This window comes from Mustelus asterias, chromosome 2 (genome assembly GCF_964213995.1).
Source record: "Mustelus asterias chromosome 2, sMusAst1.hap1.1, whole genome shotgun sequence".
Classification (NCBI taxonomy): Eukaryota; Metazoa; Chordata; class Chondrichthyes; order Carcharhiniformes; family Triakidae; genus Mustelus; species Mustelus asterias.
Window position 1 is genome coordinate 1,998,069 of NC_135802.1, and position 13,343 is coordinate 2,011,411.

Here is a 13,343-nt window from a genome sequence, read left to right on the forward strand (position 1 = left end):
CTACCGTGCCGCCCATTTGCGCGCTTCAGGACAATTAATAAGAATAATTATATAATAATTATAACGGAGTTGGGGGTAGTGTGTTAAAGTGGATTGGGGACTGGCTATCCGACAGGAAGCAAAGAGTCGGAATAAATGGGTGTTTTTCTGGTTGGAGGAAGGTAACTAGTGGCGTGCCGCAGGGATCGGTACTCGGGCCGCAACTGTTTACCATTTATATAGATGATCTGGAGGAGGGGACGGAGTGTAGGGTAACGAAGTTTGCAGACGACACAAAGATAAGTGGAAAAGTGAATCGTGTGGAGGACGGAGAAGATCTGCAGAGAGATTTGGACAGGCTGAGTGAGTGGGCGAGGATATGGCAAATGGAGTAGAACGTTGATAAATGCGAGGTTATACACTTTGGAGGAAATAATAACAAATGGGATTACTATCTCAATGGAAACAAATTAAAACATGCTACCGTGCAAAGGGACCTGGGGGTCCTTGTGCATGAGACGCAAAAGCCCAGTCTGCAGGTACAACAGGTGATCAAGAACGCAAATGGGATGTTGGCCTATATTGCGAGGGGGATAGAATGTAAAAGCAGGGATGTCTTGATGCACCTGTACAGGGCATTGGTGAGGCCGCAGCTGGAATACTGTGTGCAGTATTGGTCCCCTTATATGAGGAAGGATATATTGGCATTGGAGGGAGTGCAGAGAAGGTTCACCAGGTTGATACCGGAGATGAGGGGTTTGGATTATGAGGAGAGGCTGAGGAGATTGGGTTTGTACTCGTTGGAGTTTAGAAGGATGAGGGGGGATCTTATGGAGACTTATAAGATAATGCGGGGGCTGGATAGGGTGGAGGCGGAGAGATTCTTTCCACTTAGTAAGGAAGTTAAAACTAGAGGACACAGCCTCAAAATAAAGGGGGGTCGGTTTAAGACAGAGTTGAGGAGGAACTTCTTCTCCCAGAGGGTGGTGAATCTCTGGAATTCTCTGCCCACTGAGGTGGTGGAGGCTACCTCGCTGAATATGTTTAAAGCGCGGATGGATGGATTCCTGAGCGGTAAGGGAATTAAGGGTTATGGGGATCAGGCGGGTAAGTGGTACTGATCCACGTCAGATCAGCCATGATCTTATTGAATGGTGGGGCAGGCTCGAGGGGCTAGATGGCCTACTCCTGCTCCTATTTCTTATGTTCTTATGTTCTTAATACAAAATGTCAGGCAAATCAATAACTTTATAGTGATGAGAAGAGAGCGCTGATTGGTTGGCAAGTGGACTCCGGAAGAGGTCTTGCCATGGAAAGTACACTAGTTGATGGTAGTTGACTGTTAACTGCCTAGCATTGCTTGAAATGTAAACCAGGCAGCTTGACTTTGGTCAAAGTATTGTCCTGAGCAATGAACCAGTGAATGGCTATCACTTACTGCATGTAGATGAAACAGGCTTAATGTATGCCCTGTGTCTTGTGTACAGATGATGTGGAGATGGGAAGGAAACTGCAGGGGATGGGCACAATTGTAATGTGGAACTTGTTCAAGGAACAGCTACTACGCGTCCTTGATAAATATGTACCTGTCAGGCAGGGAGGAAGCAGACGTGTGAGGGAACTGTGGTTTACTAAGGAGGTTGAATCTCTTGTGAAGAGGAAGAAGGAGACTTATGTTAAGATGAGACGTGAAGGCTCAGTTAGGGCGCTTGAGAGTTACAAGTTAGCCAGGAAGGACCTAAAGAAAGAGTTGAGAAGAGCCAGGAGGGGACATGAGAAGTCTTTGGCAGGTAGGATCAAGGAAAACCCTAAAGCTTTCTATAGGTATGTCAGGAGTAAAAGAATGACTAGGGTAAGATTAGGGCCAGTCAAGGACAGGAGTGGGAAGTTGTGCGTGGAATCTGAAGAGATAGGAGAGGCACTAAATGAATATTTTTCGTCGGTATTCACACAGGAGAGGAACAGTGTTGTTGAGGGGAGTACTGAGATGCAGACTGTTGGACTGGATGGGATTGATGTTCATAAGGAGGAGGTGTTAGCAGTTCTGGAAAGGGTAAAAATAGATAAGTCCCCTGGGCTGGATGGGATTTATCCTAGGATTCTCTGGGAGGCTTGAGAGGAGATTGCAGTGCCTTTGGCTTTAATCTTTGTGTCGTCATTGTCTACAGGAACAGTGCCAGAAGACTGGAGGATAGCAAATGTTGTCCCCTTGTTCAAGAAGGGGAGTAGGGACAACCCGGGTAATTATAGACCGGTGAGCCTTACTTCTGTTGTGGGTAAAGTATTGGAAAGGATTATAAGAGATAGGATTTATAATCACCTAGAAAGGAATAATTTGATTAGGGATAGTCAGCACGGTTTTGTGAAGGGTAGGTCGTGCCTCACAAACCTTACTGAGTTCTTTGAGAAGGTGACCAAAGAGGTGGATGAGGGTAAAGCGGTTGATGTGGTGTATATGGATTTCAGCAAAGCGTTTGATAAGGTTCCCCATGGTAAGCTTTTGCAGAAAATACGGACACATGGGATTGAGGGTCATTTAGCGGTTTGGATCAGGAATTGACTAGCTGTAAGAAAACAGAGGGTGGTGGTTGATGGGAAATATTCATCCTGGAGTTCAGTTACTAGTGGTGTACCGCAAGGATCTGTTTTGGGGCCACTGCTGTTTGTCATTTTTATTAATGACTTGGATGAGGGTGTGGAAGGATGGTTTAGTAAATTTGTGGATGACACTAAAGTCGGTGGAGTTGTAGACAGTGTGGAGGGAAGTGGCAGGTTACAGAGGGACATAGATAAGCTGCAGAGCTGGGCTGAGAGGTGGCAAATGGAGTTTAATGCGGAAAGGTGTGAGGTGATTCACTTTGGAAGGAGTAACAGGAATACAGAGTACTGGGCTAATGGTAAGATACTTGGTAGTGTGGATGAACAGAGGGATCTGGGTGTCCATGTGCATAGATCCCTGAAAGTTGGCACCCAGGTTGATAAGGTTGTTAAGAAGGCGTACGGTGTGTTAGCTTTTATTGGTAGAGGGATTGAGTTTCGGAGCCAGGAGGTCATGCTGCAACTGTACAAAACTCTGGTGCGGCCGCACTTGGAGTATTGCGTACAGTTCTGGTCGCCGCATTATAGGAAAGATGTGGAAGTGTTGGAAAGGGTGCAGAGGAGATTTACCAGGATGTTGCCTGGTATGGTGGGAAAATCGTATGAGGAAAAGCTGAGGGGCTTGAGGTTGTTTTCGTTAGAGAGAAGAAGGTTAAGAGGTGACTTAATAGAGGCATACAAGATGATCAGAGGATTAGACAGGGTGGATAGTGAGAGCCTTTTTCCTCGGATGGTGTTGGCTAGCACGAGGGGACATAGCTTTAAATTGAGGGGTGAGAGATATAGGACAGATGTTAGAGGTAGGTTCTTTACTCAGAGAGTAGTAAGGGCGTGGAATGCCCTGCCTGCAGCAGTGGTGGACTCGTCAACGTTGAGAGCGTTCAAGTGGTTATTGGATAAACATATGGATGATATTGGAATAGTGTAGGTTAGAGGGGCTTTAGATTGGTTTCACAGGTCGGTGCAACATCGAGGGCCGAAGGGCCTGTACTGCGCTGTAATGTTCTATGTTCTATGCCGGCGTTGTGTACAGGACAGAGCTGGGAAATTTTCCATATTGCCGGGTAGATGCCAGTGTTACAGCTGGCTAAGGGCACAAGAGGTTTTGGAGCACAAGTCTTCAGTCCTATTTGCGGAATATTGTCAGGGTCCATAGTCTTTATGTATACAATGCCTTCAGCCATTTCTCGATTGAATGTGGAGTGAATTGAATTGGCTAAAGACTGACTCTGGAGGAGGCCGAGATGGACCATCCACTTGGCACTCTGGCTGAAGATTGCTGCGAATATCTTTTGCACTGATGTGCTGGGCTCCTCCATCATTGAGGATGGGGATATTTGTGGAGCCTCCTCCAGTGGGTTGTTTAATTGTCCACCATCATTCAGGACTGGATGTGGAAGGACTGCAGAGCTTCGATCTGATCTATTGGTTGTGGGATCAATTAGCTTTACTGCTTGCTGCTTTTGCTGTTTGGGATGCAAGTAGTCCTGTGTTTTAACTGAGGGTTCACACCTCTGGTATGTCTGGTATTGCTCCTGGAATGCCCTCCTGAACTCTTCATTGGACCAGGGTTGATCCCCAAGCTTGGTGGTGATGGTAGAGTGGGGGATATGCAAGTTATAGATTATAGTTGTATAAAATTCTGCTGTTATTGATGGCCCACAGGGCCTGATTGGATGACCGGATTGTCATATAAGGAGAGATTGGGTTGAATGGGCCTGTAATTCGCTGGAAGAGTATCTCATTGAAACGTATAAAGTTCTGACAGGGTGGACTGACTGGATGCAGGGATGTTGTTTCCTCTGGCTGGGGGGGTCTAGAACCAGGGGACATCGTCTCAGGATAAGGGGGGAGGCCATTGAGGACTGAGATATGGAAACATTTCTTCACTCAGAGGGTGGTGAACCTGTGGAATTCTTGACGACAGAAGGCTGTGGAGGCCATGTCACTGAATGTATTTGAGAAGGAAATAGATATGCAGACTGCAAAGGTATCAGGGGTGTGGGGAGAGACGGCAGTATGGAGCTGAGATAGAAGATTAGCCATGATAATGCTGAATGGCAGAGCAGGCTCGAAGGCTCGAATGGCCTCCTCTTGCTCCCATTTTCTACGTAACGAGGCCAAGCGTTGAGTTGTTAGATCTGTTCAGAATCTATCCCAATGAGCTTGTTGATGGTGCCATACAAAACAACACATTACCATGCTGAATACGCAATACAAATATAGATTGTTGGTGAATTGCTGCAAGCGATTGAGCAGAGTGGGAGTACCTCATGAATCCGGAAGACGCGTTGGTCAGTGAAGTGAACTTCATTCCAAGTTACCTCAACCCCTTCCTCAGTGTCCATTGCCAGGAAGGTGGTCTCAATCCCGTGGACATTCCCTTGTCTCACCTGTGGGAATATCAGCAATTATAGTGGATCAGAAAGGCTCGAGATTGAGAGGCCACACACTGTTCCCCAACCCACTGAGAGTGAGAGACCACACACTGTTCCCCAACCCACTGAGAGTGAGAGACCACACACTGTTCCCCAACCCACTGAGAGTGAGAGACCACACACTGTTCCTCAACTCACTGAGAGTGAGAGACCACACACTGTTCCCCAACCCACTGAGAGTGAAAGACCACACACTGTTCCCCAACCCACTGAGAGTGAGAGACCACACACTGTTCCCCAACCCACTGAGAGTGAGAGAACACACACTGTTCCTCAACCCACTGAGAGTGAGAGTGAGAGACCACACACTGTTCCTCAAGCCACTGAGAGTGAGAGACCACACACTGTTCCCCAACCCACTGAGAGTGAGAGTGAGAGACCACACACTGTTCCCCAACCCACTGAGAGTGAGAGAACACACAGTGTTCCTCAACCCACTGAGAGTGAGAGACCACACACTGTTCCCCAACCCACTGAGAGTGAGAGACCACACACTGTTCCTCAACCCACTGAGAGTGAGAGACCACACACTGTTCCTCAACCCACTGAGAGTGAGAGACCACACACTGTTCCCCAACCCACTGAGAGTGAGAGACCACACACTGTTCCTCAACCCACTGAGAGTGAGAGACCACACACTGTTCCCCAACCCACTGAGAGTGAGAGTGAGAGACCACACACTGTTCCTCAACTCACTGAGAGTGAGAGACCACACACTGTTCCTCAACCCACTGAGAATGAGAGTGAGAGACCACACACTGTTCCTCAACTCACTGAGAGTGAGAGACCACACACTGTTCCCCAACCCACTGAGAGTGAGAGACCACACACTGTTCCTCAACCCACTGAGAGTGAGAGACCACACACTGTTCCTCAACTCACTGAGAGTGAGAGACCACACACTGTTCCCCAACCCACTGAGAGTGAGAGTGAGAGACCACACACTGTTCCTCAACTCACTGAGAGTGAGAGACCACACACTGTTCCTCAACCCACTGAGAGTGAGAGTGAGAGACCACACACTGTTCCTCAACCCACTGAGAGTGAGAGACCACACACTGTTCCCCAACCCACTGAGAGTGAGAGACCACACACTGTTCCTCAACCCACTGAGAGTGAGAGACCACACACTGTTCCCCAACCCACTGAGAGTGAGAGACCACACACTGTTCCTCAACCCACTGAGAGTGAGAGACCACACACTGTTCCTCAACCCACTGAGAGTGAGAGACCACACACTGTTCCCCAACCCACTGAGAGTGAGAGACCACACACTGTTCCTCAACCCACTGAGAGTGAGAGACCACACACTGTTCCCCAACCCACTGAGAGTGAGAGTGAGAGACCACACACTGTTCCCCAACCCACTGAGAGTGAGAGACCACACACTGTTCCTCAACTCACTGAGAGTGAGAGACCACACACTGTTCCCCAACCCACTGAGAGTGAGAGACCACACACTGTTCCTCAACTCACTGAGAGTGAGAGACCACACACTGTTCCTCAACTCACTGAGAGTGAGAGTGAGAGACCACACACTGTTCCTCAACTCACTGAGAGTGAGAGACCACACACTGTTCCTCAACCCACTGAGAGTGAGAGTGAGAGACCACACACTGTTCCTCAACCCACTGAGAGTGAGAGACCACACACTGTTCCCCAACCCACTGAGAGTGAGAGACCACACACTGTTCCTCAACCCACTGAGAGTGAGAGACCACACACTGTTCCCCAACCCACTGAGAGTGAGAGACCACACACTGTTCCTCAACCCACCGAGAGTGAGAGACCACACACTGTTCCTCAACCCACTGAGAGTGAGAGACCACACACTGTTCCCCAACCCACTGAGAGTGAGAGACCACACACTGTTCCTCAACCCACTGAGAGTGAGAGACCACACACTGTTCCCCAACCCACTGAGAGTGAGAGTGAGAGACCACACACTGTTCCCCAACCCACTGAGAGTGAGAGACCACACACTGTTCCCCAACACACTGAGAGTGAGAGACCACACACTGTTACTCAACCCACTGAGAGTGAGAGACCACACACTGTTCCCCAACCCACTGAGAGTGAGAGTGAGAGACCACACACTGTTCCTCAACTCACTGAGAGTGAGAGACCACACACTGTTCCTCAACCCACTGAGAGTGAGAGACCACACACTGTTCCCCAACCCACTGAGAGTCCGACACCACACACTGTTCCCCAACCCACTGAGAGTGAGAGACCACACACTGTTCCCCAACCCACTTAGAGTGAGTGACCACACACTGTTCCCCAACACACTGAGAGTGAGAGACCACACACTGTTCCCCAACCCACTGAGAGTGAGAGACCACACACTGTTCCCCAACCCACTGAGAGTGAGAGACCACACACTGTTCCCCAACCCACTGAGAGTGAGAGACCACACACTGTTCCTCAACTCACTGAGAGTGAGAGACCACACACTGTTCCCCAACCCACTGAGAGTGAAAGACCACACACTGTTCCCCAACCCACTGAGAGTGAGAGACCACACACTGTTCCCCAACCCACTGAGAGTGAGAGTGAGAGACCACACACTGTTCCTCAACCCACTGAGAGTGAGAGACCACACACTGTTCCTCAACCCACTGAGAGTGAGAGTGAGAGACCACACACTGTTCCTCAACCCACTGAGAGTGAGAGTGAGAGACCACACACTGTTCCTCAACCCACTGAGAGTGAGAGACCACACACTGTTCCTCAACCCACTGAGAGTGAGAGACCACACACTGTTCCTCAACCCACTGAGAGTGAGAGACCACACACTGTTCCTCAACCCACTGAGAGTGAGAGACCACACACTGTTCCTCAACCCACTGAGAGTGAGAGTGAGAGACCACACACTGTTCCCCAACCCACTGAGAGTGAGAGACTACACACTGTTCCCCAACCCACAGAGAGTGAGAGTGAGAGACCACACACTGTTCCCGAACCCAAGACCACACACACACATCATTAGACAGGATTTGACAAACATAGACTGGGAGCAGGTACTTGCAGGGAAAACTCCATTTGGAAAGTGAGAGTCTTGTAAAAGTGAAATAGTGAGAGTTCAGAGCCAACGCGTTTCTCTCAGAGTGAAGGGCAAGAGAGGCACGTCCAGGGAACCCTGGATGTCAAGGGATAGCAAGAGTTTGATAAAGAAATGTGTATGGTAGGTATAGTGCACTAAAAACAGGGAAGCCCTTCAGGACTAGAGTGTGTGTAGGTGGGGGGAGTGAATAAGAAATAAATAAGGAGGGCAAAGAGGGGGCCACAAAATATCATTGGCAGATGCGATAATGGAAAATCCCAAGGCAGTTTCTAAGTATATTAAGAGCAAGAGTGTGAGCAGGGAGACAGTGGGACCCGTTAGAGACCAAAGGGAATCATAGAATCATAGAAACCCTACAGTGCAGAAAGAGGCCATTCGGCCCATCGAGTCTGCACCGACCACAATCCCACCCAGGCCCTACCCCCACCTTCCTCCATATTTACCCGCTAATCCCTCTAACCTATGCATCTCAGGACACTAAGGGGCAATGTTCGCATGGCCAATCCACCTAACCCGCACATCTTTGGACTGTGGGAGGAAACCGGAGCACCCGGAGGAAACCCACGCAGACACGTGGAGAATGTGCAAGGTCCGCACAGACAGTGATCATAGCTGGTAATCGAACCCAGGTCCCTGGAGCTGTGAAGCAGCAGTGCTAACCACTGTGCTACCGTGCCACCCCAATCTGTGCCCGGGGCCAGAGGACGTGGGCAAGGTCTGAAATCAATATTTTTCATCTGTATTCACAAAGGAGAAAGACATTGTAACGGGAGATTTCAGTTCCAGTGAAGTTCTAAGTTTAATAAGGAGGAGGTAATGGATGTTTTAGCAGGCAGAAAGGTGCATAAATCCCAGGGCCTGATGAGATGGATCCCAGGCTGCTGTGCGAGGCTCGGGAGGAGATTGCAGGGCCCCTGACAGAGATATTTAAATCTTTACAGGTCACAGGTGAAGTGCCAGATGAGGATAGCTAATGTGATATATTGATTCAAGAAAGGCAGCAAGGATAAGCCAGGTAATCACAGGCCAATTAGTCTAACATCAGTGGTAGGAAAAGTATCAGAAAAAATTCTGAGGGTCAAATAAATCAACACCTGGAAAGGCAGTGATTGATCAGGGTCAGTCAGCACGGATTTGTGGGAGATATTGTCTGACTAAATTAATTGAGTTTTGAACAAAGAACAAAGTGCAGCACAGGAACAGGCCCATCGGCCTTCCAAGCCCCTGCCAATCATGATGCCCGACTGAACTAAACAAGTCTGATTGGTGGCGTTGTTGGTAGTGAGGAGGGTAGTCTGATATTGATCAGCTGGTAAGTTGGGTGGAGCAATGGCAGATGGAATTTAATGCTGATAAGTGTGAGGTGATGCATTGGGAGGGCTATTAAGAGTAGGATATACACAATGAATGGTCGGTCCCAAGGGAATATTGAGGAACAAAGGGAATTTGGTGTACAAGTCCATAGTTCCCTGAAAGTGGCAGCACAGGGTGTCAGGGTGGCGAAGAAGACATATGGAACGTTTGCCTTCATTCGCTGGGGCATAGACTATAGGAGCAGGGTTGTCTGAATATGGGCTGAAGTTAGAAATAGGAAAGGAGCGGTCACGTTGCTAGGAGTTTACTATAGGCCCCCAAATAGTAATAGAGATGTGGAGGAAGAAATTGCTAAGCAGATTATGGATATGTGTGGGGGTCACAGGGTAGTTGTCATGGGGGACTTTAACTTTCCAAATATTGATTGGAACCTTTGTAGGTCAAATAGTTTGGATGGGGCAGTTTTTGTGCAGTGTGTGCGGGAGGGTTTCCTGACACAATATGTGGATGGGCCGACTAGAGGTGAGGCCACATTGGATTTGGTACTGGGAAATGAACCGGGCCAAGTGTTAGATTTGGTTGTGGGAGAGCAATTTGGAGATAGTGACCACAATTCGGTGTCTTTTGTTATTGCAATGGAGAGGGATAGGGCCGTACGGCAGGGCAAGGTTTACAATTGGGGGAGGGGTAATTATGATGCGATTAGGCAAGAATTAGGGGGCATAAGTTGGGAACAGAAACTGTCAGAGAAAGGAACTAATGAAAAGTGGAACTTTTTCAAGGAACAAATACTGGATGTCCTTGATAGGTATGTTCCTGTCAGGCAGGGAGGAAATGGCCGAGTGAGGGAACCATGGTTCACGAAAGAGGTGGAATGTCTTGTGAAAAGGAAGAGGGAAGCTTATGTAGGGATGAGGAAACAAGGTTCAGATGGCTCGATTGAGGGTTACAAGTTAGCAAGGAATGAGCTGAAAAAGGGGCTTAGGAGAGCTAGGAGGGGACATGAGAAGTCCTTGGCGGGTCGGATCAAGGAAAACCCCAAGGCTTTTTACTCTTATGTGAGGAATAAAAGAATGACCAGGGTGAGGTTAGGGCCGGTCAAGGACAGTAGTGGGAACTTGTGTATGGAGTCAGTAGAGATAGGCGAGGTGATGAATGAATACTTTTCTTCAGTGTTCACCAAGGAGAGGGGCCATGTTTTTGAGGAAGAGAAGGTGTTACAGGCTAATAGGCTGGAGGAAATAGATGTTCGGAGGGAGGATGTCTTGGCAGTTTTGAATAAACTGAAGGTCGATAAGTCCCCTGGGCCTGATGAAATGTATCCTAGGATTCTGTGGGAGGCAAGGGATGAGATTGCAGAGCCTTTGGCGTTGATCTTTGGGTCCTCGCTGTCCACGGGGATGGTGCCAGAGGACTGGAGAATGGCGAATGTTGTTCCTCTGTTTAGGAAAGGGAATAGAAATGACCCTGGTAATTATAGACCGGTTAGTCTTACTTCGGTGGTTGGTAAATTGATGGAAAGGGTCCTTAGGGATGGGATTTATGACCATTTAGAAAGATGCGGATTAATCCGAGATAGTCAGCACGGATTCGTGAAGGGCAAGTCGTGCCTCACAAATTTGATAGAATTTTTTGAGGAGGTAACTAAGTGTGTTGATGAAGGTAGGGCAGTTGATGTCATATACATGGATTTTAGTAAGGCGTTTGATAAGGTCCCCCATGGTCGGCTTATGATGAAAGTGAGGAGGTGTGGGATAGAGGGAAAGTTGGCCGATTGGATAGGTAATTGGCTGTCTGACCGAAGACAGAGGGTGGTGGTCGATGGAAAATTTTTGGATTGGAGGCAGGTTGCTAGCGGTGTGCCGCAGGGATCAGTGCTTGGTCCTCTGCTCTTTGTGATTTTTATTAATGACTTAGAGGAGGGGGCTGAAGGGTGGATCAGTAAATTTGCTGATGACACCAAGATTGGTGGAGTAGTGGATGAGGTGGAGGGCTGTTGTAGGCTGCAAAGAAACATAGATAGGATGCAAAGCTGGGCTGAAAAATGGCAAATGGAGTTTAACCCTGATAAATGTGAGGTGATTCATTTTGGTAGGACAAATTTAAATGTGGATTACAGGGTCAAAGGTAGGGTTCTGAAGACTGTGGAGGAACAGAGAGATCTTGGGGTCCATATCCACAGATCTCTAAAGGTTGCCAGTCAAGTGGATAGAGCTGTGAAGAAGGCCTATAGTGTGTTAGCTTTTATTAACAGGGGGTTGGAGTTTAAGAGCCGTGGGGTTATGCTGCAACTGTACAGGACCTTGGTGAGACCACATTTGGAATATTGTGTGCAGTTCTGGTCACCTCACTATAAGAAGGATGTGGAAGCGCTGGAAAGAGTGCAGAGGAGATTTACCAGGATGCTGCCTGGTTTGGAGGGTAGGTCATATGAGGAAAGGTTGAGGGAGCTAGGGCTGTTCTCTCTGGAGCGGAGGAGGCTGAGGGGAGACTTAATAGAGGTGTATAAAATGATGAAGGGGATAGATAGAGTGAACGTTCAAAGACTATTTCCTCGGGTGGATGGAGCTATTACAAGGGGGCATAACTATAGGGTTCGTGGTGGGAGATACAGGACGGATATCAGAGGTAGGTTCTTTACGCAGAGAGTGGTTGGGGTGTGGAATGGACTGCCTGCAGTGATAGTGGAGTCAGACACTTTAGAAACATTTAAGCGGTTATTGGATAGGCACATGGAGCACACCAGGATGATAGGGAGTGGGATAGCTTGATCTTGGTTTCAGATAAAGCTCAGCACAACATCGTGGGCCGAAGGGCCTGTTCTGTGCTGTACTGTTCTATGTTCTAACTTTATAAAGCATTGGTTCGGCCACAGTTCTGTGCCATTGTGCGCAGTTCTGGTTGCCATACTACCAGAAGGAGGTGACTGCACTGGATCTGATTTGATTTATTATTGTCACATGTATTAAAGTTTATTTATGAGTCACAAGTAGGCTTACATTAACACTGCAATGAATATGTTTAAATCACGGGTAGATAGTTTTCTGATCGATAAGGGAATTAGGGGATATGGGGAGCAGGCGGGTAAGTGGAACTGATTCGCTTCAGATCAGCCATGATCTTATTGAATGGCAGGGCAGGCTCGAGGGGCTAGATGGCCTACTCCTGCTCCTATTTCTTATGTTCTTAAGTTACTGTGAAAATCCCCTCGTCGCCACACTGTGGCGTCTGTTCGGGTACACTGAGGGAGAATTCAGCATGGCAAATGCACCTAAGCAGCATATAGTGTCGGCACGGGGGGGACCAGGACAGGCTGTTGGTGATCTGGACACCTAAAAACATGAAGCTCTCGACCTTTTCTACTTCATCCCTGTTGATGCAGACAGGGGCATGTTCTCCTTTACGCTTCCTGAAGTCGATGACTCTCACCTTCATTTTACAGAGAGAGTGCAGGGTATATTGTTTTTTCTTCATTCAGTGCTGGCTGGGTCAGCATTTATTGCCCATCTCTAGTTAGCCGAGGGCAGTTGAGAGTCAACCACATGTAGGCCAGACCAGGTAAGGATGGCAGATTTCCTTCCCTAAAGGACATTAGTGAATCAGGTGGGTTTTTCCAACAATCGGCAATGGTTTCATGGTCATCAGTAGATTCTTAATTCCAGATATTTTAGGTTGAAATTCCACCATCTGTCCTGGGTGGGATTTGAACCTGGGTCCCCAGAACATTAGCTGAGTTTCTGGATGAATAGTCCAGCGATAATACCACTAGGCCATCGCCTTCCCCTAAGATTCACTAGGATGTTTCCTGAGATGGAAAGTTCCAGCTATGGGGAGAGACTGGATAGGCTGGGTTTGCTTTCCCTGGAGCAGAAGCTGAGGGAGGATCTGATAGTGGGATACAAAATTATGAGAGGCATAGATAGGGTAGATCATAAGAATCTTTTCCC

The 13,343-nt window shown here is 48.2% G+C and overlaps 1 protein-coding gene across 1 annotated transcript in view; it reads right to left on the minus strand.

The window, feature by feature from the left end:
• Positions 1–12,831, minus strand: part of LOC144504318 (nuclear receptor-binding protein 2-like) — a 135,885-nt gene extending 123,054 nt beyond the window's left edge. The window contains exons 1-2 of the mRNA XM_078229473.1: positions 12,826–12,831; positions 4,848–4,970 (exon numbers count right to left, since the gene is read on the minus strand). Coding sequence (XP_078085599.1) covers positions 4,848–4,970; positions 12,826–12,831 — 129 coding nt within the window. The remainder of the gene's footprint in view (positions 1–4,847; positions 4,971–12,825) is intronic.
• Positions 12,832–13,343: the final 512 nt, after the last annotated feature.